At 38.8% G+C, this 27,484-nt stretch overlaps 1 protein-coding gene across 1 annotated transcript in view; it reads left to right on the top strand.

Moving 5' to 3' along the window:
• CORIN (corin, serine peptidase) overlaps positions 1-27,484 on the top strand; it is a 149,237-nt gene that overhangs the window by 69,831 nt on the left and 51,922 nt on the right. The window contains exons 5-6 of the mRNA XM_067297158.1: positions 4,745-4,926; positions 22,294-22,407. Of these exons, the coding sequence (XP_067153259.1) occupies positions 4,745-4,926; positions 22,294-22,407 (296 nt within the window). The remainder of the gene's footprint in view (positions 1-4,744; positions 4,927-22,293; positions 22,408-27,484) is intronic.

Raw genomic sequence — 27,484 nt, forward strand, 5'->3', positions numbered from 1 at the left:
GGCTGAGTAGAGGGGGAGGATCACCTCCCTCGACCTGCTGGCAACACTCTTCCTGATGCAGCCCACGATACCATTGGCCTTCTTGGCCACAAGGGCACATTGCTGCCTCATGCTTAACTTGGTGTCCACCAGCACTCCCAGGTCCTTCTCGGCAGAGCTGCTTTCCAGCAGGTCAACCCCCAACCTGTACTGGTGCATGGGGTTATTCCTCCCCAGGTGCAGGACCCTGCACTTCCCTTTGTTGAACTTCATGAGGTTCCTCTCTGCCCACCTCTCCAGCCTGTCCAAGTCTCTCTGAACGGCAGCACAGCCCTCTGGTGTATCAGCCACTCCTCCCAGTTTGGTATTGTTGGCAAACTTGCTGAGGGTGCACTCTGTCCCTTCATCCAGGTCATTGATGAAGAAGTTGAACAAGACTGGAGCCGGTACTGACCCCTGGGGGACACCGCTAGCTTCAGGCCTCCAACTAGACTCTGCGCCACTGATCACAACTCTCTGAGCTCTGCCATTCAGCCACTTCTCAATCCACCTCACTGTCCACTCATCCAGCCCACACTTCCTGAGCTTGTCTATGAGGATGTTATGGGAGACAGTGTCGAAAGCCTTGCTGAAGTCAAGGTAGACAACATCCACTGCTCTCCCCTCATCTACCCAGCCAGTCATTCCATCAGAGAAGGCTATCAGATTGGTTAAGCATGATTTCCCCTTGGTGAAGCCATGCTGACTACTCCTGATCACCACCTTGTCCTCCACATGCTTGGAGATGGCCTCCAGGATGAGCTGCTCCATCACCTTTCCAGGGATGCAGATGAGGCTGACTGGCCTGTAGTTCTCTGGGTCCTCCTTCTTGTCCTTTTTGAAGACTGGGGTGACATTGGCTTTCTTCCAGTCTTCAGGCACCTCTCCTGTTCTCCGTGACCTTTCAAAGATGATGGAGAGTGGCTTAGCAATGACATCCGCCAGCTCCCTCAGCACTCGTGGGTGCATCCCATCGGGGCCCATGGATTTGTGGGTATCAAGTCTGCTTAAATGATCTCTAACCTGATCCTCTTCCACCAAGGGAAAGTCTTCCTTTCTCCAGACTTTCTCTCTTGTCTCCAGAGTCTGGGATTCCTGAGGGTTGGCCTGAGCAGTAAAGACTGAAGCAAAGGTGGCATTCAGTAACTCTGCCTTCTCTGCATCCTTCGTCACCAGGGCACCCACCCCATTCAGCAAAGGGCCCACATTTTCCCTAGTCTTCCTCTTGCTACTGATGTATTTGAAGAAGCCCTTCTTGTTGTCCTTGACATCTCTAGCCAGATTTAATTCCAAACGGGCCTTAGCCTTCCTCGTCACATCCCTGCATACTCATACATACATACATCCCCATACATACATACAGTGTTCCTCTATTCCTCCCAAGTGGCCTGTCCCCCTTTCCACTTTCTGTATACTTCCTTCTTCTGGTTGAGTTTTGCCAGGAGCTCCTTGCTCATCCATGCAGGTCTCCTACCTCCTTTGCTTGACTCCCTACTCATAGGGATGCACCGCTCTTGAGCCTGGAGGAGGTGATGTTTGAATATTAACCAGCTCTCCTGAACGCCCCTTCCTTCTAGGGCCCTAACCCATGGGATTCCTCCAAGTAGGTCCCTGAAGAGGCCAAAGTTTGCTCTCCTGAAGTCCAGGGTTGCGATCCTACTTGGTGCCCTGCTGCCTCCTCACAGGATCCTGAACTCCACGATCTCATGGTCACTGCAGCCAAGGCAGCCCCCGACCTTCACATCTTCCACCAGTCCTCCTTTGTTTGTTAGTACGAGATCCAGCAGCACACCTCTCCTTGTTGGCTCCTCCACCACCTGTGTCGAGAAGTTATCACCAATGCTCTGCAGGAACCTCCAGGACTGTTTGTGCCTAGCTGTGTTGTTTTTCCAGCAGATATCAGGGTGGTTGAAGTCCCCCATGAGAACCAGGGCCTGGGATCGTGAGGCTACTTCCAGCTGTCTGTAGAAGGCCTCATTGACTTCCTCTTCCTGATCAGGTGGCCTGTAGTAAACACCCACAACAGTGTCACCCATGCTAGCCTGCCCTTTAATCCTTACCCATAAGCTCTCGACTCGCTCTTCATCCACCCCTAGGCACAGCTCCGTACATTCCAGTTGCTCTCTCACATAAAGAGCATCTCCACCACCTCGCTTTCCTGGCCTGTCTTTCCTAAAAAGCACGTAGCCATCCATGACAGCACTCCAGTCATGCGAGCTATCCCACCATGTCTCCGTAATGGCAATGAGATCATGGCCCTGCGACCGCACAGATATCTCTAGTTCTTCCTGTTTGTTCCCCAAGCTGCGTGCATTGGTGTACAGGCATTTCAGAGAGGTGATCAAGCATTCAGGTTTCCCAGGAGAGGTAAAAGAGTGTCCTCCATAGCCACATCCCATGCGCACTTCCCTGGCTGCATTCACCTGCTGGAGGCATCCCGACTTGAGCAGTCTTTTGCCAGCTACCCTGGCACTATAACTCTCCCCTTCCCCCATCTTTCCTAGTTTAAAGTCCTCCTTACCAGGTTGGCCAACCTGTTGGCAAAGACCCGCGTGCCCTGCCTCGTGAGGTGGATCCCATCTCTCCCCAGCAGTTGTCGATCTTCAAACAGGGTCCCATGGTCGTAGAAACCAAAACCCTGTTGCCAACGCCAGCGGCACAGCCAGTCGTTAACCTGGAAAGTCCGTCTCCTCCTCCTCTCATCCATCCCCCTCACTGGCAGGATTGAGGAGAAGATGACCTGGGCTCCCAGACCCTTGACCACCATCCCCAGAGCTCTGAAATCCTTCTTGATGGTCTCCAGTTTGCCCTTGGTGTCATTGGCGCCCACATGGAAGAGCAGCAGTGGGTAATAGTCCGAAGCATGGACGAGCCTTGGCAGTCTTTCCATGACATCTCGCACGCGAGCCCCTGGCAGGCCACAAACCTCTCTAGACAAGAGGTCAGGTCGGCAGATAGATGCCTCCGTCCCCTGCAGCAGGGAGTCCCCCACAACAATCACCCGCCGCTTTTTCCGGGCGTTCCGGCAGGGCACAGGGTCTGTTGTCCCAGGTACTTCCCTGGCAGCCATGCCCATCTCCTCCTCATCCTGGAGGGCACTAAACCTGTTCTTCAGCTTCAGGTCTTCAGGAGGAGTAGGAGCCTTTCTCCTCCCACGAGCAGTGACCAGTTTCCAGCCTCCTTCTGTGATGTTATGATGTACCGTTTCACACGGCACAGAGCCCTTTGGCAACTCCACTGCTGCAGGGGGTTGGGACTCCTGGAGCTGTACAGTCTCCGAGAATACCCTGTCTATCTCTTGCTCTGCTTCTCGGATGCTGCGCAGCCTACTGACCTCCTCCCGTAACTCCCTTACCTGACGACACAACTCGTCAACAGCAGCACACCTCCTGCAGGAGAGCTGGCTGCCAGCCCAGGCCTCCCGGAGAGGCCCCAAGCACTCCTGCAACCTGAGACCTGTAGAGCTGCATCTACTGTCAGAGGGTCTGTCTGGGTCCAAGCCTCTGACACAGCAACTCCAACAGCCACTGGGGAACGCGCTGTGCGGCGTGTCACGACCATACTTGAGGAAACCTACACCACAGGGAACAGAAACGAAGGTCCCTTCGTGCACCCTTCTGTGCAAACTGCTGCCTCTGTTCGCTGCGCTTTTCTGCTTGACTTGATTGTGTAGAACTGGAGACAGTTCATAGTTACCTATTTTCATTCCTCCTGCATACATGCAGAGGAAGACTAAAGAAAAAATATATATGGAGGTATATATCTCAGAATAAGAAATGGACAAGTATGCTTCCTTTAAACTTGTGATACTTTAAAAATTACTATTTTATCTTGCTTTTTTTTTTTGTACAGTTCAAGTCATGTTCTGGTATTTATTGCATTTGGTCTATTTCCTGGCACTGAGTATGTTTTGAAATCAGTGTAACAGCTCATAAATGCTAAAAATGGGGTGATGCGGTGCTGTGGTTTACTACAGCTTACCTTTGGTGGTTGTTGGTTCCCTTCATGAGCAGATTCAGCTCACTTAAGTTGTCAGAAAACTTACCCAATCAAAAACATGCAAAGGTTTCTTCCAGGTTAGTGATTTTTTCATCACCTCATGAAAGCATCTGGCAAAAGTCAGAGGGAGTAGGACTGCACAATTGTGGGGAAGAGGGAGAGGATAAGGGAGCAAGCTTTCTCCTGTCTTGTGTCACTTCACCGTTACATTGGTTCACAGAATCACAGAATGGTTGAGGTTGGAAGGGACCTCTGGAGATCATCTAAGACCAACCCCCCTGCTCAGGCAGGGTCACCTAGAGCATGTTGTCCAGAATTGTGTCCAGGCAGGTTTTGTATATCTCTAGAGAAGGAGACTCCACAACCTTCTCTGGGCAGCCTGTTCCAGTGCTCTGTCTCCCTCACAGTGAAGAGGTTTTTCCTCATATTCAGATGGAAGTTGTTCAGCTGTTGATGAAATCTCAGCATCAACTTGCATGGAGTTGAAATTACAAACTGCTCTGAGCCTGATTTGGGCTTAAATTTGGCCTGAAAGCCAGACCTAATATCACCTTAAATGAATAATGAAGACTGGCTCGATCATCTTTTCTGGTGCAGCTTTGTAGAACATAGAATTCTTCAAAAATGTTTTATTTTCTTTTATTATTTTTTTTCTCTTTTTAAAAGTTTTCACAATCCATTAGAGTAATAATTCTTGGTATCTTTGTTCTCTGTCTCTTTTCTCCAGCCGAGGCCTCCTGCCCTGCAGGACATTTTGTGAAGCAGCAAAAGAAGGGTGTGAACCAGTCTTGGGGATGGTAAATGCTTCTTGGCCGGAATTCCTCAAGTGCTCTCAATTCCAAAACAAAACTGAAAATGACACCACCACAAGGGTATGCTTCTCACCACACCAAGAGACAGGAAAGCAAAGTATGTTTCCATTCTTAACTGTTACACTATGTTCATGAGTTACTATTTAATAATGCATTTATTTTGTTCTGTAGGATAAACTCTGAGATGAAATTTATGAGCTATAGTTCTGTTATTGAGTAACTTCAGATTACCATGATAAAGATAAAGCCTGATTGTCATGTTTTGCGATGTTTTAATTGTTTAGGTTGAATTTTTCTAAGACTTATATTGATTTGAGGCTGTCTTTTGTTTTGCATCAGAAAATCTTATCTATTTCAGAGAAGGAAGCTAGGGATAGGAATATGCCCTTTAAAATAAAGTTCTGCCGACCTTTTCTTTGCTAAAGTCTAGTGATCACAAGATTACTGTTTTGGAGCAGGAGCTTGATACACAGGCCAAATTTCAAATGCATCTCTTTCGTCCTTGCTGTAAAAATGAACCCAAAGCTGATCGAGTTGTAAACTTGTCAAAAATCATGGTTTGCATACACCCACTAGTGGCTCCTTAGAGTTCTGTGAGGGAAAGTCTCCAGAAGCCTCTTTAAATATAAAGTATTTCCATCTCCTCAGAGTCACTGCTGTGTTCTGTGGATCCAAATCTAGGTGAGATCAGATCTGAAAGCAGCAAGCCTGACTCTTTTCTTCTCAGTGACCTCATTGCTGGAGTTCTCTTGCTGCCATTTGTGTTTATCTACTGCTGGCCCAGCCAGAGGATGATGCTTTACTACTGATATGCATCATCCTTTGAGCCTAAGTGTCAGAGGGCTTGTACAGTCAGTCTGTAGATTCTAACTGTGTTAATCACTTTTGGATGACAATAAACAAGAAGAGATGATATACTGAAAATTATTGTTCAGTTTTTGTTTAAAAAAACTAACAAGTTATACATACAAAGTTACCTTAAAATATCAATGAGGTTGTAAAGTGTATCTTCACATGTTAGATAATGCCACAATTAAAAATGTTTGTATAGCCTTGGTTATCTCCTTGCATGTTCTGAATATGCATAATGATACAGCCTTTAATTACGTGATCAAGTCCTTTTTTCAGTGGGATTCCCTCCGTCTGTTAGGGCATGTGTTGAGGAATCATGAAGTGAAGGAGGCTGTTGTTCATACCTACCCTTACCTTTGGGAAAATCTGTAATGACTGTGGCAGGGAAATACACAATGAAGGACTATGTCTTGTTGAAGACAGTTGAATGCCTTCCAGGAAAATCGAACGCTATCCACAAGTCTCCTGCAGAGTTCTTAAGGGATTCTGAGCAAGTTGCTGTAATGAAAGCCACTGGGAGCTATGTTTTTTGACTATATAAAATAAATACCTGCTACATGTGCTGAAAAATTAGGTCTCATGGGCCTCTCCAAATGGGAACTGTAAGTAAGTAGATATAAAAATGCATAATTTTTTCTCGCCTCAGTTTCCCATGTGTAAAATGGGAATAAAACCATCCTTTTACCTCACAGGGATGTTGTAAAGATAAATGCATTGATGCCTTTGATATCATAGTAATGAACACCCTAGAAACTAGGAATATAGTCATGGCAGGCAAAGTAACAAATGACGTAGGAGTTTATACGGTCAATGCATAAATATGGTAAGGGATTGTATACTGAGCAATGAGGGTAGAAGAAAGGAGGGACTAGCATATCATTAATTGAGAATGTTCATACTTGGCACAGAATGAAGTACAGTTCTGAAGAAAGAACAGGATATTAGACACCTAGGGTTCATTCATGTATGGTACACATACTGAACAGAAGGTAAGATATAAATATACCTATTAACTTTTGGCAAATGATAGTTGGATGAAGTGTTCAAAAGCCCCACTAAATCTTGATGGCTGATTTAGTAGATCAAACCAGAAGAGATTGCTGGCTTCTGAAACTTGCAAGTTCCAGAATCTCTTCTGGCTAAAGTGATAGATTTAATATTATGTAATTCTAGAGAAGAGTCTGTTAGAATAGTGCCTGATTGATTATTCTCCCATAATCTGTACAGCAGGATTTATATCTATCTGATAGTAAATTGCATGAATTACAGAAAAGTACATAGTGGAAGCTTACTGTTTCTCACCAAAAGAAAATATCTTGAGCTGGTTTTGAGGTTAATTACTTCTACCTGACAGACTGCAGAGACCTATGCCACTTATTGGCAGTTCTGACATTTTGTTGTTTAAAACAAATGACATCTTAAATTAATTTGTTTACATAAGATATTGTTCATGATACTGAATATGAATAGTTTACATGTGGAGGAAATTATAGACTATAGGGAATATTTTGATTTTTTTTGTTTAAAAGAATGTTTCTAATGCTATCCCTTTTTGACTGAAAAAGATAAGACTTAAGGTTCCCCAGGTTGTTTCTCCTGCAGAAAGAAGTTAATGCTGGCGTTGGATATTTGTTTTTGCAATTGGTATATTGAAAAGAATTTATTTCTCTGAACACAGCAGAATCAAACAGCAGCAGTTGGTTCACTGTTCCAATCCCTTTCTACCTTTCTACGTAGTGCTCAGCCTAAAGCACTCTTCAAGCTTTTCTCGGGGCTAAATTCCTGACAGCTCCAAGGGTATGTCCTTGGCAGTATATGCTGCTTATGTCTCAACTTTGCAGTTTCTCTTGGGGACTAATACCTCCAGGCTGCATGCAGTGAAACCCTCCCTGCCCGCATATGACTTGCATATACTTTGTTTTGTGTGAGGATGCATTTCTCCTGTGAGGGTTTAGCTGTTCCTTATATTTGTTAATAATATGGTCTGGCTGCTATACCTGCTTGTTTCAGCAAAGTATAATGCAGTCCAAAACAAAATTTCCCCTTGATGTTTGTCATCAGGTTGTGACTAAACACTGTGTATCTTCCACATTTTCTTAACTGAAAATTATCATTCCTCCAAAAAAACTTTGAACCATACATGATTTTCCAGGCTCTGTTGAAGAATGTATGCTTGACTGATTTTCTAGTTAGAATCCAGAGCATTTATCTCAGGGACAATTATCAGCTTTCTTGATATATGTTTATTATATGGTTAGAATTGGAATTATCTAGTGGTATGTGCTTGTTTTGTGTCACTGCTGATATTTATCTCTTTGCCTGATTTTTCTACCACTGGCAGTCTAAATCACTAAAGCACTTTACCACTATGGAGAAACTAATATGGCAGACATGTCTGATGTGGCCAGAGACATACTGTAAAGCTGAGCTGCGTGCCCCTATACTAAAACCATCCTAGAGTAAGAAATGAGTCACAGAGATAAAGGTGCAAGTCTGTAGGCAGCGTTGCATCAGTCAGGTTGATGCCCTTTCACACAAGTTGCCTAATTATGCTAGAAGGAGTAAAGCTCATGTGCGGGAAAGCCCAGATACCTCTAACACAGCCAAATTTGCCAAAAGAAGGAAGGGAGATGGAGCAAATGAGTCTTTCCTCTCAGTTCTTCTCTACCATCAGTTGGGAGGGAAAGGTACTCAGTTTATCCCTTTTAATATGGCGACTTTCTAACTTAGTGGAGGAGTCATCAACATTTATACCTGCATTATTGAGACACAAATAATACAACACCTGAATGCTGAAAAGCAATAATTTCAAGATTCCCTGTAACTTGCTTCAGAACAAGTAGACATCAGAGCTTTTAAAGATAAAAAATCACTAATTTAAGAAACCATCTTTTTAAGTAATGCTGATATTTAGTTATGAGCATGGCAAAGGAGGGGACGGCTTTGAAATATGTTAGAAACTGCTGATACTGCTGTTCAGTAAGAAGTGGAAGGAAAAATGCCACTGAAAATGAAATAACATAACACTGTCTCACATATTACTAAGCTCATAAAAATTACTTATATTCTGGCAAGTCCCCTTCTGAATCTTTATTCTTTCATCTCTCAGTGTTTTGCAGTGGATAACCAATAGCTGAGAAAATCAGCTACTATGAACATAAAAGCTTTAGGAATCCAGTTGTTGAGATTTGAGAATAAATATTCGAACTGGTTTCACAGATGAGCTGTGAGCATGTAAGGGAGTAAGGGACAAGTGCCATCATTGATTCATTGATTCATTCCACATTAATTCAATAATGTGTTCTTGTGGAAAAAAAAAATCTCAGAAGCATTCCTGGGGGCTGCTATGCATCTCCCCACTCACAGAAATATTTCAGCTTTGTTTTTCTTTCTTTTAATTGTTCCTGTGGTTCTTTGTTATTTTATTTGCTTTGACCAGCCATCAGCTGATGCTGTTAAATGTTGGAGAAAAAAACAGTAGCTTGAATGTGAATTAAAGCAACACAATGAGCTGACTTACATTGATGTGGAGTTCTCAGGAAGGCGCTGCAATCATTTTTTAATAAAACTGGACTGTAAAACACTTTCAAAAATAGCAGTGAATATTGATGCTTCTGCACTTTTTACAATGAAATCTATGTAAGAGACAGTCCAGAACTGGCAGGCAGTGTTCACTTTTGCATTATACTGAAGCGGCTGTGAAATTAAAAGTAACACATAGAACTTTTTTATTCTGCAATACAGAAAAATTTGGTGAACTTTTTACCCACTGGTTATTGCAGCAGTTTTTCAATTGGATATAGTCTTTTAATTAAAATTTTCTGGTTAGAAAAATTACAATTATTGCTGAATGAGAGAACCAGTACTGATGCCCTGGATAATCTCCCTTCTTGGCAAAAACATAGAAATTAATTGTCGTACATGTTGACTTATTCCTTGCAATGTTCAGAGCAGTGAAAGGGCTAAATGCATGAATAATTGGAGTGAACCCTTTAATCTGTTTGAAGATGACACTGCAGGAGCTCTTAGCCCATTTTAATCTGTATAAGACGCATTTAATTGGAGCACCACATTAACAAGTCTAACAAAGGTCACTTTTTTTTTTGCACGCCACTTTAAGGTACTGTAAAAACAAATAGCTAATAGATGCATTAATGCCACAACTATAAACTTCAGCAGTAGAATTTGTTTCTCTGCTATGATAACAACATTCCCTTTACCCAGGTTTAGCTTCGAGTTTTGCAGTAACTCAGCTGAATAGTTCAAATTATTTTCTAGTGGCTCTCATTGCATATTACCTTGTCCTGTGTAAGCTGCCATAATGCAAATAATACAGAAAAGACTCAAGAGAATGAATACAGTGCATACAAGAAAACGACTATTTTTCCTAACCAAACATATGGTGAACTAATGCAGAGCCTTTATTTGTTCCTAGTATCAAACACCTATAAAAATTGTTCTGACGCTTCTTCCCATGATGCCAGGTTTATCTTCCAGGACCTTCCACACTGGTATGAATTTAGAGAATGAACGGCTTTGAACAGAAACTCAGAGGCAGTATCTGTTTATAGAGAGGTATCTCTTTTTCTGTAGACATTGAGAGGCTAGTTATATACATCCAATACAGAATTTAATTAAGAAAAATCTTTTAAAATCAGGAAAATATTAGCTTTTTTTTGTGCCCTTGCATTCATTTAATACAGTGAAAAGAAGACAGAGGTGATCTGTGTATATGAAATACTGACACTGATTGGTTGCAAAAACAGCGGTAGTAAAATAATTTTTGGAGGGAGACAAGATATCTTTCAGGATTGTGGTGTGTCATGTGAGGAAACATTCACAGTCAAAGAAACTGTTCCCCTCAAGCACTCATTCATTAGTTCTGTTGACTCAGTAAACATTATATTTAATTATGTCCTTTGATTTCTTTTTTACTCCCTCTCTGCCTCCCTCAGCATTTATCTCTGCCTGCCTTCCTACTCTTTGCCTGTTTATTTTCCAACTTGGAGTCTCCCATGCGGCCTTTTTAGGTCACTTCACTTGAGTGGAAGAGAGAGGACTTTGTGTTCTTCTCCCACAGGGTTTTGCATCCTAAGGAAACAGAAATGGACAGTTTCTTGTGAGGCAGAAGTTGCCAGCTTCTGTAATTTTGTGATCATGATCCTAGCACCAAATCTTTCTACAGCTGACAGCTACAAGATGCATATACTATACCCCAGGGTACATAGGATATAGGGAGGAGGTGATGAAAATCTGAAGGCAAGAGAATACAGGGATTCCTCTGGGTCCCACTGTGCTATTGTGAATATAAGAATGACTGTATTAAATCAGACCAAAAGTCCATCTAGCTTGCAATGCTGTCTTCAAAAGCTGCCAAAATCAGATGCCTAGAGAAGAATAGAAACACAGGACAAAAATATTTGGTAATATTTTTTCAAATTTCTCCCCCAGTTTCCATAACTTTGAGATTCAAGAAATCCTGTGCACTTTGTGACCCGCTATAGATTTTTCTTCTATTAATTTGTTCATTTGTTTCATGAATCTGTGTACATTTTAGCATCTGTAGTATCGTGTTGCAACATTTCATAGCTTGTCTATGCATTCTTTGAAGAATACCGCCTTTGGCTTATTTTAAAGGCAATTTTATTTGGTAGCTCGTAGTTCTTGCATAGGAATAGACAATGAATATTGTTTCCTCTTCATTTTGGAAAAAAAACGATCAGCACTTTTCATGATCATTTTCACAGATATGCAGTGCTTTATCAATTGCTATACCTTGAAATGCAACCAGAAGTCAATCTTGAGAGTTGTAAAGTAATATGTTTTTTTCAGTCTGTGCTATCTGTAGCTTTTCAGGGATCTGAAGGCATAATCCTCTATAGATAGCATTCCAGGAATCCATCTGGGAAGTACAGCACATAAATGATCTTGTCACTTCAGAGACATTTTTGATAGTACACCAGGTGCAGGTAAAATAAAACACTTTTTGCCACCAGTGGTGTTTGCTCAGGGATTTTGGAAGTTTTCCAGACTGTAAATCTTCCAGTCAAAGGCCTGAAACAAGCACCAGCAAATTGTTTTCCTCTCAGCCAGAATTGCTTCCCTTTTCTTTGGCTTCATCTAATATTCTATCTTCCTTAGGAGTTCAGATGCATGTATTTTTCCACAGTGATGTTAATAAATGTGTGAATTATTGACACAGGTACAAATAACTAACGTTTCCCAACACATTCCATTCTAGTAACACCTTCACAACTTTTTATGATTTTGGCAAATTTGAGTGGAGTTATTCATAATTTTTTAGTTTGGACATTTATTTCAGGCTTTCCTTCTTATTATTATGCTTTGTTTCAAACATATAGCTCCAGCATTTCTGAGTATGCATCTGTGCAGCTGTTTGCCTATGTTCAATACAGTCTTATAAAAGGTTGCATTTCTAAATCCCCTAGGTTTTAGGTCAGATATTGAAATTCAGCAAAAGTGTTTGTTTTTGTATATAAGACAAGGCTTTTATCATTTCCATTAAAATCTGATCTGTGGAGATGTGATCAAATTGTTAGCCTGCACAAGCTTGGTAGAAAGCAGAAGTTACACTCACTGGAGGTGTTCACAGTGCATGTGCTCTCCTTGCATTAATCACTGCTCTGGTTGGACCAACATATCCAGTCATCTTCTAAAGACTTTGTGGTCTAAAGACTGCAAAAGGTGGGATGAATTTTTCTTATAATTCCTTCTGATTGCTGCTGGGCGCTAAAACTGAGAGAAAGAAAAGAGTATTTTCATTATTCCTATTGTTTGCATATAGCATACAGACAAATAAGAAAGTGTTCACTTTAGGTAACAGAAGAAACGGAGATGTGAGTTGGGACTGGAATCAGAACAGATGGGAGCAGAGTAGAGTAGGGATGTATTAGGAGGGGAGAGAGTTAGAATGATCTATAAGTGCTTGAGCACTCTTTTGTCCACGGTCCAAAAATAAGCATGGGACTCTTGACTCTTTATTTCTCTTCTGTCTAGAAAAAGCAGTCAGATAAATGTCTTTCCTGCCTTCTGCCTTTGTTCTCCCAATCCATATTGGCCTATTCACATAGAGGGTAAAAGTCTGTTCCTGTTGCTCTTAGTACAAATGAAGACTTGTGCTGATTGCACAGATCAATAAACATCAGGAAAGTTCCTCTAATAGTTCTTTTTGATCTATTTATGTGTTTTCTTTTGTTAACAAGCAGGAAATTATGTAAAAGCACAAGTTAGAAGTTGCTGGTTGCAGAAACTGGGAAGTGTGCAGTGTATAAGGCAGGAAATTGGAAGAAGATGATTGGCTTATAATTAAGAAAATACAATGCTATCATATAGAATGAGATTCTTTCCCTAGCACTGTTGCAGATACCCTGTGTAATGTTGACCAAGGCACTGGAATCAAAATGTTCACAACTGTTCTTTGCACATCGCTGATTAACTGTTAATTTGTGTACCTGGGGTTTGATTTGCAACTGGAACATGTTCTTGCAGGTACAACTAAAGGAAATAGGAGCTATACATTGAACATATAAACTAACATCAAAATCTTTCAGAAAAAATCACATTTTTTTGTGTCTCTCACACAAACTGTGTCTCAGTTTGTGCAGTGAAAATTATTATTCATTATTTCTTATAACTTTGACTTAAAATTTCTCAGTGCGTCAGTTTTTTCCTCTGTAAAAATCAAATGTGAATGCTATCTAATCTTATGTTGTTATTAAGCCCATCATATATTGCAGTTCATAGTACCCTTCCAAAAAGAGGTGAGGCTATAACTCCACGGGCTGAAGTTAGCAAACATATCCAACCATGCAGCAGGTAGTGAGGAGAACCCCCTGAGAAGCACATTTTTAAGAGTGTGCAAAAGGACGGTTCTGGTGGTTTTGCTCTACCTTGTCTCTGATAAAAGTTCAGGTTTAAATGGCATGAACTACTCCAAAATCTTTGTTTTAAGTCTCATATGTGTTTTGGTCACCTTGCTGCAGAACTAGGAGCCCTCTTGAAAAGAAATTGCATATGTATCTTTGCATGCAATATCCATAACCCCATTACACAATTGGAAAATAATGTTTTTATTGGAAAATCAAGATCAGGTGCTGCCCAAGTAGAGAGTGCACCTGGGAATGTTACAGAAAAGATTTTGAAATTATTCATGTAACTTTTTATTACAAGCATATGTTTCATACAAGACTGTCAGTTGACTAAGTCTAAGATTGCCCTGTTTCTTGGGGATAATAAAATGATATTTCAGGCTTAGAAAAGCATGTAAATATGTTGAAAAGAATAATCTGCTGCTGTCAAAAGTAAAGAGTAAAAATGGAGGCGCTGAGAGTGTGTGTGTTTGTGTATGTGACTATTGCCTTACTGTAATAGGAAGGGCAGTTATGCTAGGACCAAAAATAAAATTGGAAATCTGGATAATTAATTGCACTTGCAGTCAGTGTAAGCTGGAGCTATTTGTCATTTTTGAAAAACACGCTCCATATATTTAAGCATGTCCGGTGCTCAGTGGTACATCGCAGCATCCACTGTGCACGTAGCGGTTTAAAAAACTGTGGAGAATGAATATCACATTGCTATACAGAAAGGCTGACCGTGACTGGAAATGATATTTTTTTGTAGGAATGCTAAAGGCTCCTTCTTTAGTCTCAAGAGCAGGTTTTACAGGTGTAATAGTCTTTTTAAGACTGCTTGTTGAGGTCTTTTAAAAAGTGTCATTCTTTGCTGGCAATGTTAAATGGCTTTGTTCTATCTCAAAAATTTTATTGTTTCCATTGAGATTGATCTTTCAGTTTTTCCTCTTGACCATCTTACATTCAGTAATGTTCTTCTGAGAGCTATCCTGACATTTTCCTAAATGGGAATATGTTTCACTCCCTCTGGGAAACCTTGAATATCAATTCATCAGTGTGAAAATAAGTTCTTAAGACTTCCTGCAGCATTAACTTTATAGTACTTTGTAGTACTGAGGCTAATGACTTTTCTCCTCAAAGAACCCAAGAAAACAGAGAAGTTTTTTCTCTTTTTTGTAGGTAAGGAGCTGAGGCACAGTGTAGCTAAATTGTCCAAGGTAATGCAAAAAGTTTGTGACAGAACTGGGAAGAGAGCCTTTATCTCTGGAAACCATAAAACACTGGTTGTTTCCTTACAAACATCTTGGCTGATATAGGTCATCTTATATGGTGTTGTTTCACAGTGGTTTATAACTCAACTAATCTTTAATAAATAAGATCATGTATGGATTTTTTTGGAGGAGCTAACTTTTCTCATTGATGAAAAATCAAGTCAAGCTAGTAGTACTAAAAAAAGACATGGCATGAAATTCAATTTTACTACAGGAAGTAATGAGTTTTTTAAAGAAATTTTCTGTCTAATCTTGAATGACAAAACAATGGAAGATGTTTTATAAACCAGAAAATATAAAAGAAAGGACTTTAGGAAAAAGCATTTACTGATATTTTAACAGTCAAAATTACAAGGATTTCTTTATGCCATTTTCTGATGCTCTAGAAATCTATTTCTATAAAAGCTTTATATATGGACATAAATACTATAGAAAGGATTTGAATTTTTTATGAGTCACCTTGTTTTGTACATGTAGTACTAGAGATTTCTGAAGTAGTAAAATGGTGTTTGATTGCCATGTGGATTTCACATATTAATTAACTAGTGTTAAATATTTTATCCTGAGAAATTGCTATTTCTTATTATAGCTTTGTGACTCATAGAGCATGTAAAGAACAAACTTATTTAGGGCAGTGTCCTAACTTTAAGTCAGCAGTGGTGTCACATAGCTATATGCATATACTGAAGTTTGGAACATTGTGTTAACTCATATTTTATAAATAAAACAAGATAGTTTGGGAAGTTCATATTTTTGTGCTATCTGCATGATATAGATAATGTTACTTTTGATACTGAATTCAGTCTCCAGTTAGGGTTTTAAAAGGGATATAGGCCTAATTTAGGAGATTTTATTTCTCCTACAGTCAATTTAGAGACACTTTATATTTTCAAAGGACTGAATCACATTCTAGAAGCATCTATATGTGTCTGTGGATTCTGGAAATGGCTTAGAGTAACTAGGCTTCCGAAACAGTTCCCTTAGGTGGCTAAAGTTTGACGGGAGGAACTGAAGACCCAGGGTTCAGGTGCATATCTCAGTACAAAACTATTGTCAGAGATTTGGAGGGAGAGATTCTACATGTTAAAGTTACTGCAGCTGAGTCACAATTTTCATAAAGTGCCTCAGATCCTTGCATTTGAGTTGACTGGAACTTTGAAGACCTTCAGTACATAATAATAACTAACTAATGATATAGATGATGTTACTTTTGATACTGAATTCAGTCTCCAGTTAGAGTTTTAAAAGGGATATAGGCCTAACTAAACTAACTAAACTAACTAAATTTTTGTAGTTAAAATACTATGTTGAAAGAGGACAAAGAGAAGAAATTGAAACTACCATTTAGCCACCAAAATGATTTGGGCTGGTTTTGGTCCTGTTACTCTCCTGTTGACACTCAGTATTGCAATGTGATGACGAGTTTTTATCAAAACTTATTGTCAAAAATGGTCACTTTTTGATGTAGCAAACTTCTTTTACTAGAATGTATTTTTATTAACATTTTAATCAAAATCAGTGATTTTTTTAAAAAACTGTATCAGAATTCTTTTCCCCCTCCACAAGAACCTTTCTGTCTCTCCTTTGTGTTCCTCTTTATCCAGTTTAGGAAAAGGTAAGAAAAAATGGAAGGCCTGGAAAAAGCAAAAATAAATCTAATTTTTCTTAAATTTTTCCTCAAAACTGAAAACCTCCAGAAACTTTTGATTAGAACTTAAATTCTATAATTATTGCTTTATAATTTCACAAAAATTTCATTTTGTTTTCACTACCTCTTGTCAAATCTTTGTTACATGGAGAGACTCTATACATGAATTAAACTCTTTGTTCAGCATATAACAGAGCTGGTAGATTTTGATTTTTTTTGTTAGAATGCTTCTTGAATGTTTTCTTTCTTGTTAACTCAACTTAGTTTTGTAAGTGTGGAGACCTTTTCTGTTGTCATTCAGTCTGCGCTACCTGAACTTGAGATTCACAACCAGAAGAATGTAAGTAAAAGGTGAATGAGAGCAAATAGGTATAACTCAGGCCTGTAAAAATGTTGTATTGTCTAGCAAAGAAACATACCATGAACAGCAGAATAATGGAAACAAGAACTGGGTACTCATTTACTATTTGCCATAGAACAGGAGTAACTGTTGGACTGGTAAGGAGTTGTTTTCTGGAGTGATAATGGAGCAGCTGAGAAAAGTCACCTGAAGCATTCTGTGGGCCTCAGAAAATGTGAGACTGTACAGAGAACACTGGGCTTTGTTTGTTTTTTCCTTAGCTTTTTTTAGCCTGGAGCCAAGAAGGCAGGACGTAAAAGTCCATTTAAAAAGAAAACTGGATATTTCAATTGAGGCACTGGATTTTGGCTTACTGATGAAACTGTTGAGCAAATGAGATCTAGGGTTAGAGAAAGAATATGGAAATGCTCATGAAAGGGATCAAAGCATGCAATGTCCACCAGGAAAGAATGAGCACAGAGGTGTTTTCAGTGTAAAGGAATCCAGAAGGCTAGACAGACAAGTTGACAACATGCTGAACAGCACTTGATACTTGTCTAACAGCACCCTGGAAAAAGCAAAAGGCAGAAAGGAAGACACCCATCCAAAAAAAAAAAAAGTCACCACCAATTTGGTGATGTCTGCAAGACACCAAAAAAACCCCCAAATGCCCAAGTGGCAACTAAGAATAAGGTTGAAAGGGTGAAAAGGAAGTCTGTGTTGCAACTTCTGCAGATCCAAAGGCTTGCTGTGTATTCTGCCAGCTGTTTACGTGATAGACAGAGTGACCATGTGAACCTCTGAATGGGGCTAAAAGTGGGGCTGATGCCAAACTCTTTGTAGAGGGTTGGTTAAAACAGAGATGCTCGGATGTAACAAGAGTTCCTAGCTGTGCTGCTGCTGTGAAACAATTTTAGCAGCTTACATAGGATGAAAGGTAACTTTGTGATCTATTCATAATCCATGAGACATCATCGTGAGCAGGACACTACTTAGTTCATCCAGGTGACTAAAGGATGTATTGTTGTGACTTCAGTCCTAAATATGAGGATAAGGACTTCTATGTGAAAGTAGCAGAACTGAACTAGGGATGACTCTAAAAGAAGACTCTAGTCTACCAATGTGCTTCAGTACCTTTGCCTTTCTAATGGGAAGCTCATAGAAGTTCAACAAAGCACTGAAAAGGCTTGGATGCTACAGACAGTAAAGCAATATGCTGGGTCCAGTCTGATCACAAGGAACAAGGTTACTTCCTTGGAAGCAGGGAAGGAAAGGGACATATTAGCTGTATTTGCAGGTGGGATTTTATTTAAAATGAGCTAGCAGTATTTCCATCAGATTTAAGGTGTGTTATCATCAGACAGATAATACTTTACAACTGTGAAAATCATAGTATACTGATAACAGAATGTGATCTTGCACCCTTCTGTAATTGTAACTCATCCCTCCTAGAGGTCAAAACACTGTTCACTTTTTATGAAGGAAACAAGCCAATTTTTAACATTCTAATTTCTAGGAGTTAGGTTTTTTGGAGGATGCTCAGGAAAGAATAGTTTTGAAGAAACTGAAGGCTCACTTTGCAAATGGGGGCATATCTAACACACTACACAGAGACAATGAGCATGATACTTCTGCAGTAAAAGATGTCTTCCATGTATACTGTGAAGTGATGGAAAGATAGTGTTGGTAGTTTGGGTAACTGAGAGATTAATGGAAAACGGAGGAAAAGGAATACCTATCTGGCAATATTGAATAATTTTTATAATATACTGAGCTGGAGATATCAAACAGCTGTTGGAACTTGAGATTAATCTTTGGCTGCCAGGCAGTATCAGATCAGCAGAAATAAGGCACTAAAAGAAGTCATGCTGAGCAAGCAGGCTGCTCTAACCCAAGAGACTAGGACCTGAGGTCATTGTCAGGGAGCAGCAGGAGTGGGACTGCTCCCTGAGGGCAGGCGAGCCAGGAGCTAGGGGCCAGGTAGCCCTTTCACCAAGGGAGCGGAGACCCACAGGGCCCAAACACAGCAGGCAGAGCTGGGTGCCTGTAACAGGGTCCATCTACAGCCTGGACACAGCAAAGTGATGAACCAGGTCCATGGTCCATTCAGGGAATTCAGGCAGGAGCAAAAGGAGACAGGACTGGAGATAAGGCTACAATGTGGGTCCAAAGACCATCCAGGAATAGGTACCGTCCAGAGACCATCCAGGCAGCATCAGTGCTAAAGGATGCTGGTCTCTCCGCAGCAGTCAAAACTCCAGATAGGAGTTTGCTGCTTTTGACTACAACTCCTGGAAATGTGGGGAAGTGGGAGTGAGTTATACTAGCTATACTATGTTTGATTTTAGAAAAGGAGTTATTTGAGTTAAATCTCAGGAAAAATATCCTGCCAGGGAGATGATGTGAAAAGCTGAGAATGTGATCCCAAAGAAAGTATGAAAAGCTCCATCATTTGTGACAAAACTGATCTGGACAAAGCATTAGAAGTATAGTACAAGAAACAAAAATCTCCTCTTATCCATGCCATATATTCACAGAAAAGAGAGTTTGAAGAACTCATTTATTTGTTTTCATTTTAAAGAAAGGAAAGAAATCAAATATAACTGAAAAAGAAAAAAAGCATTTGCAGACCTCTATAACATTATACTTACCTGAAAATATAGTTAGGTTACACCATGTGATTTGAAAGGGTGGATAAGAGGTTTTTCTAAGAATCTAAAAGTGTCTTCTCCTAGGCAATGTTTGAAAATGCTTGCCATTTGAAATTGCCTGTTTTACCAACACAAAAACATTTGCTTTTCAGAACCACTTCCATGAACCTCAGAGGAGAATCAGACTGACTAGGAATGCTTTAGTGGTAACAAATGAGTAAGGAAACTCTGTCAGAGCAGGGATATAATCTAATTTTCTTTTTCTGAGTTGGACTTAGATTTTCAGCAAGAGACTTCTATAAGCCACTTTGAATTGTGTATCTAATTCCTTATTTGTCATTGGGCAAATCACTTCAGCCACCTATCCTTTGGCTTTTCATGTGTCTAAAAAAAAAGGACATAACACTTGCTATCCTCCACTGTAAAGCACTTCAAGATTTTAAATAAAAGTCATATGTATGAAATTTTAAGAAAGTTTCCATTAAGTTTTATTTTATGATACACGTATTAAAAGATACATCAGTGAATAATGAATTCTAGAATTTATGTGAAACAGTATGGTTTAACAACCAAATAAAGAAGATTTTAAATGATGTAACAGTATGGAGAGTCGGTATTTATTAGTTTATTTTTCTCATCCCTTTTTACCTTTCATCTTTTATATCCTGAAATCATATCTGCATGCTTCATGAAACATATCCAGATTTCATCAGCATCACTTTACTTTCCATTTTGTTTGACTTTTATATATATGTTCTTCTGAACGCATGTAAAATGTAATTACTTGTATGCTCTGATTTGCTTCACAATAGACTTCTGTTGGGAAAGATTACAAAGAACTTTTCTTCTTTCTATAAGTGAAATGTTGGTTCCAGAAAGAGGAGTTTAAATTGGACATCAGTGGTATATGAGGTTTAGGACTGATCTTTCACTTAAGCTCAGTTTTCGTTTGCCCAAGAACATGTTTAATAAACACACTATTGTGCATGATAGTTTACTTTTAGGAATAACGGTTTTATATGGCAGTTATATTAGGAGTCCTACTGAGTACAGCTGTAATGCACATTATTGCTGGCTAAACATGAGTGTTCACTGTGAAAATTAAATAAAGTGTTGACATAAACATCTTCATAGTCATTGATTTATTAATGACTTAATTTCAAATTTATGTAGTGTATTATCTTTGTGCTATCATTTACTGCAGTGCTGAACTGAGGCCATAGAAGCTCATATTACTAAAAATCGTATCACTGGACATTTGGTTATGTTTCCTTAATTTGATTTTGAAGTGTTTTCTCTATGAATGCACTTCTTGTTAGACATTTTATGAGGAATACAAAATTACCATGAAAATACTCAATATGCATTTTACAGGCTTTTGAGATGTGGGATTATAAATATACTTTCCAGACTTTGCTCAAGCATCACATTCAAAAAGAGAAGGGAGAAGAAATAGGAACTGCGCTTTAGGCAAATTTAGAGAGTTTGAAATGGAAAGTATAGAGCTTTGTTGTGATAAGGTATGAGATGGTTTTACTGGAGGAAGACATTCTGTAACTGCTGCTGCTGAAACTGCTGATTTGTCATATCTGTGATTTGCATTATGGTAAAGATTGAAGGCTACAGTCAGAGATCTTTATTGTTCTTGGCAAAGTTAAGTGCAAAGCTGAATTACAAGGGAATTTCTGTGGAGAGAATTTTGACCTTTCATGAGATTTCATTGTTTGAATTTACTGTTGTCACTCATGATTATATTTAATAATTTTTACTTTGGAAAATTGTCAGTTTTTTTTCTTCACTTCTGAAACCTATTTCTCATTTGAAATATGTACGGTTAAAATCAAGGAGGTTTTTTTGGCTGATCTTTTACTGAAGGTGAAACTCTGTATATTCAGCCTTGCTGATTATCATTATTGTTAATTGTAGCTTAAAAAAAAAACAACAGATCTCGTACTGAATATTTGTTTTTTATCTGACACCTTTGCTTTGCAAGCCCATGTAATTTTCACTTGACATCTTTGCTCTGGGTCCCTATATAATAGGTCCTATTGCTATATGCTATATCCCTATATGCTTTATAGGGGTTTTCTCAGCCAAAGGTTTTTAAAACAAAGGCTTGGAATTTTGGCCTCTATTTCATGGGCTAAGATGTAAACAAGTTAATAGTGATCTGTATTTCTCTATTTTAAAGTGTCTTGAAGGACTTGAGTTATAGAAGATTTTGAGTCCTCTCCCTCTGAACCTCATATCCCTGCAAGGCATCTCCAGTGGGACATCCAAAGCCCTAGTTTGTTTTTTTTTCCCTCTAAGTTTCTCAATTCTCCCCTATATAGAATAGCAATAATGAAGCTTTTCTAATGTTCAGGGAGTTAGAAGAATGTTTGGGGAATAGTTCCCTTGTAGAAGATGTCTGTATTATGACTGTGTTCAATCTCAATTTATAATCTTGTGGCTGAACACGTAGGTTGTGAAGATTCGTCTATTGTAACTTTAGTTGCATATTTAATCCCAAGTATCTCTTTAATGGAAAGAAAAAGCATATTTAATCCCATCCTAAGGTTAGTGCTTAAGAGCTACCCTGTAAAGGTGCTTCCTCTTTACTCTAGTGGTATATTGAATCTCACTGACAAACTCAATCTAGATACTTAATTTTTAAACAAGCAAAGCTAGGTAAAAATGCCAGCCTGACCATGCTTGAATTTGATTAATATTGGCTTTGTTGCTTTAATGTATCAATTGAGACTCATTGTTCAAAGTATCTTTCATTTCCTTTTATTTATTTTCAGCCTGAATAGCTTGACATATGTTTTTTTTTTTCTCTTCTTTGCCAGCACTGTGTGGAGGAGAGGAGAGTTTCTTGTGTGCTAGTGGGATCTGCATCCCAGGAAAACTGCAGTGTAATGGCTACAATGACTGTGATGACTGGAGTGATGAGGTCCATTGCAGTAAGTTTCTTAAACCCTGGGGTGCTCTATTGAAGCACATACTGCATCCAGTCAGGGAAGCCTAAAATCTAAAGAAGGTTATTGGAACAGCATAAGAGCTTACATGGTATTTGCATATATGAGCATTTGAACTCTGAGTTGCCAGTGAATATGTTTAGCTTTGCTCGGTCTGACCACAGAATGTTCTTTAGATCTTTGAAAGTTTATGCCTGGAAGCAGATTTCATTAGTAATTGAACTGCTAAGATTTCTACAAGGAGCGATGTGGAGATTAGAAGTATTTTGGGGCAGTTTTTTTTTTTTTAATGGATCAGTAATATGCAGAAAATAGCACTTCTGCTAGGAAACAATCAGCTGAAAACTGTTCAGTGCATCTTTCTTCTAGTCCTTGGCATTGATGCTACAGTACATTCAAAACCATCTGCTTAAAAAGTTTTGACTTCAACCTGCATGAGGTCTGTTTAAATAAATATCAGAATACGATGCTGTAGAAAAGAAAAATAGGTATGAATGCTTAATGTCTTAATTTCTTATTTTGTTCTCCACTATAGTGTATATCTTTAGAGCTCCAATGTGTTTTTCTGTGCTAACAAGAGCATCCTAGGACTACTACTGCCTTTAGGAAAACTGAACAAATGTACAGTGGGAAAACAATGAAAAGGGAAAAAATTGAAAGATAAAAGAAAAATGAGGAACGTGGGGGACTATATATATAGGGACTATAGCATGATGCCACAGTGTAGTGCTGTGCATTCAGACTTCAGAAAATATCAGTCCTTGGGTTGAATTCCAATCTGTGCAGTTGAGACTCACCTCAGAAAATTTCTTTCTCATTAATGATTTAAGAGCCCACATCTCCTGGGCATTCCAAGACTCATGAAGCCATTTTTGAGAAAGTTGCTGATAGATTTTATCTGGGATTCTCTAAGGAATAAATGGTGGATGCAATTTCCTCCTTGTTTCAATATGAATGAGATTACAGTGTGCTTTTTCCTTAATAGCCTACAATTTATTTAATGGAGATTTATATAATTTCCAATAGGTAACAAGTTTTGCATATTTTTATCTTTGAGTTTCTCCTGTCAGGGTTAAATGCAGTTTTAATGTAGCCTAAAAGTTTCAGAAATGCCTGTGAGACTTTGGTGCTCAAGTTACATTAGAAAAGGGCAAAGAAGAACTTAGTAATATAAGGAAAAAAATTACGTGTCTTGAAGCAACAAGCATTATAAATTTATTGAGTTAAGATTACCTTCAAAAGAAAACTTGTGTGTTAGAAGACACAAGGTTTACAAGCAAAGGATATCTTTTATTAGATCACCTGCTAAGAATCGAGGGGGAGGAAGACAAATTTTTGTCAAATAAGCCCTTCTTTAATTATAGAACACAAACAACAAACCTGAAGGAGGACTTGTCTGCCTGAAAGCTTGTCTGATAAAGATGCTGTCTCTCCTGCAGTCCTTGCCCCTCCATATTCTTCGGTCACCACAGTTACAGGAACATTTTTACCAAACCTATTAAGGTATGAAAATATACCATTAAGATACTCAGGACAACCTTACTGTTAACTTGTAGTAGTTATTTTTATTGCCAAGTAATAACCCTAAAATTATGATGTATGCATGGCAGTGTTTTATTCGTGGTTTAAGTTAAACACACTTTTAAAGGTGCGTTAGTATGGGATATTTGGGTTGGTTTTCATTATCTTCCCCCTTCAGAGTGCTACAAAAAGACATTTGGGCATCTTGACAATTCATGTCTGCTTTTCTGACAAAGACCACCACAATGAGTGAGGGCAGTTTTTTTTTTTAATCTCATTGGAATGACAGGATTTATTCTTCTATTGAGAAAAAAGCAAAAAATATTCAACTTTGTTTAAAAAAATGAATGACAGAAGTAACTTTTAACCCTAAAATATTTTCTTCAAAGCCAGCCAATATATAGAAATTTTAAGTTTATGAGTAGTTTGTAGAGCCTGCCTTTTTCCTGTAGGGTTCATCAATGATAACCAAAGTTTTTAATTTTATAATGAACTCGTAATATTTAACATAAGATCGGAACAGCATCCAAGCAAGTAGATTTCTCAGGGCTGACAATAATTACTGCTGCCGATTGTTTTTTTTCTTTTTTGGAAAATGGATTTTTCTCAGCTGTAAACTGTATTGGGGTTACAGTAGTTCATTTAGCTTGATTTGATATATGTTAATAAAATTAACTCCTCAGTGTATCTAGGCAGTAGCACTTAGAGCTTCAGAAGGCTAAAAGATGGCATATTTTTTTCATCTAAATAAGTAGTTAAAGCATTTCATAGAATTTGGAAACAGGAGTCTTTAAAGTGTAACTAATTGCATCTTTGAAGGGTATTTGATTGATTTAGATTCAAAAGACTAAAGCTTGCCAGTGTAATTGGAGGCACTAAAAAGAGATGTATATTTTTATAAAAACAAGATCTTGGAAAACTGTTTCTGTAAGTATGCTTTACAATTCAAATTAAAGTATTCTTGCTTGCTTGCTTGCATTTGGATTTAAAGTTTTTTTATTTGTGACCTAAGCCTGATTACTTTGTCATTTCCTGATATGGGAATGGGGAAAGAGAAATTGCGCGTAAATAATTCCAGTTAGATTTTGGACTTTCTGTATTATTAACTGGTATAAATGATTTAACTTTGGGCTTTGTTTGAAAATCAAATTATTCAAATTAGTCATTATTTCTGTAGGAAATTAGTGTGACAAAACTTAATGGGAGACCTCACAGAGTTGTAAGGCAATGTTTGTACGAAACAGAACTGATTTCAGTCGCTTGTACTTGTTTTCTCACAGATTTCATTCTCTCACCCTCACATACTTAAAAACACCAATATGTGTGTGCACAAGTGGTCTGGCCAGGATCTCTTGTGTGTAACAGGGAGGACGAAGAACACTAGGTTTTGAGTCCTTTTAATGTCTTGGATTCTTCTTCACTGGCAGTGATGAGTTACTTTTTCGACAAGCATTTTACACTCTTTGGAAGCGTGCATTTTTTGGAAAATATTCCTGAGACTCATGGGGCTTTTTTGCTTTCTCTGTGTGTCTCCAGTGATGTTCTTGATCTTCTTCTTACCTTAAGTCAGGTTGTTCTTCATCTTCTTGCTGCTGAATCATTTACATGAAGTCACACGTACAGTGCTCTATGGCAATTTACATATAGCATTCCTTTAACTCTTCTTCTACTGTTTCTTTTGACACTTTTACACATTCATTTCCTTTAAAATTTCATTCATACTAATCTTAATATTTCTGTTACCAATCTCTACATTTTCTCCCACACTTTTGTTAAAGAAAAGATGGCTGCAGTAATAGTAGAACAGCTTGCTTGTCTGGTGCTTTGGAGCCAATTCCAGTAGCCTAATGGGTGCATTGAACTGTGGTTGCAATGCCCTAATCAGCTTGTGCTATGGCAGGATGAGGTAACAAGAGATGAAGCCCATTAACCTCCATGCCTTTGGTCTCAAGGGTACTGCTCATTCAGGTTTGACTCATAACTGGCAGATAAAAAAATGTTAATGTAACCAGATGCATTCCTCTGGAATGTTCAGGTTCCTGTTGCAGTTCCAAGCAGCCTCCCGAGCTGCAATCCCAAAATGTAGAACTTCTTACACTTGTTTTAAATGCCACCAATTTGAAGAGATGTCTCTAGTTTTTAGTTACAAAGTTATATGCATTATGGAGGGACTCATCTGTCCCTGCGCAGATGTCTCCATCTGAGCTAAGTGTCTAAACTGGCTGTATGGAGAATCATTTGTGAGAAGTAGACACTTCTGATGCATGATTCATCTGATTTTAAATAGACATTTAAAATGGGCTAAATACTCTAGAAATGAAATGACTAGCTGAGAAGCATATGTAGATGTCTGAGGTGAGGTGAATTTTACTCTTCTGTGTCCTTAGTTTTAATGTTGAAAAGTATGTATAGCAACAAACTTAGAAATCTCTGGGTTTCATCTTTTTCATATCATTAATTCTTCCTAGAATCTCCATTTAAATATTCTGCATCAATAAATTGATCACATGATGCTATTGCTTTTCTGTTCCTGGCTCCTGACATGCATTTTTCCCTTCTTCCCTCTGATGGGCCATAAGAAGTATGTGGCTAATAGCTAGGGCTTAGCAAAATCCATCCCTCTTTCTTTTTAAAAGTATAATTTTATTTCTTATGTCTTACAAGTGACATTTTTCTACACAGCTGCAACCCAAAACTGATATTTAGGATTTCATCATGTTCCTTATTTCATTTGCTGTGTGACCTTGTGCAACAGAATGCACTAGCTGAGGAATCAGAATTCAGGTCAGCTAGCTATCACGTAGGAACTTGGACAGGAAAGAGGCTGTGACACTGCTCTACAAATATATAAGTTATTAGTGCCATAACTTGGAACTGTCGGAAGGAGTCTTGAGGAGTGAATCTTACACATAGCGTATCAAATGCAGCAGCCTCTCTTACATCCCTCCAAGTGTACTCACACACACACTGCTGTACTATGTACACTTGCTTCTTCCTCATGTGACTTTTCTTAATCTTACTTTTCTTTGGCCAAGGATGAACAAGATCAAGAAGACCATTCTAATAATAAAATTCGAAAGAAATTCTGTACCACAGTCTAGACTGACTTAAGATCTTATTTAGTCCTAGAGGTAATTAATGGCAGAACCTGTTGCACCATGAGTCAGCATTGCTTCTCATTTCTTTTAAACAAATCCAATAAAATAGTTATTTTAAAATGTAGGACTCCTAAAACCATCTCTGAGTGTTGGGCTGAGGTAGTTCATGGTCAGAAGAATACATGATGCAAGCGTGAAGTGGTAAAAATAGGGTATGCCTGAACAGAGGTCAAAGGGTTGCTGAATAGAGAAGATTGTTCAGGTTTTAAAATAGATTTAGGTTTAATGGAGTTTGGAGTAGGAATTTGTATTTAATTTTATAAAAAAATGTTCCATCTTTAATGAAATTTAAGTTGTGCCTATTACAAATGATGGCTGCAAAGTGCCCATTTTATTGTAATGAAAATAAGTAGTTCCTATATGTTATTACTGACATCTTGATG

Source organism: Apteryx mantelli, chromosome 5 (assembly GCF_036417845.1).
Source record: "Apteryx mantelli isolate bAptMan1 chromosome 5, bAptMan1.hap1, whole genome shotgun sequence".
Classification (NCBI taxonomy): domain Eukaryota; kingdom Metazoa; phylum Chordata; class Aves; order Apterygiformes; family Apterygidae; genus Apteryx; species Apteryx mantelli.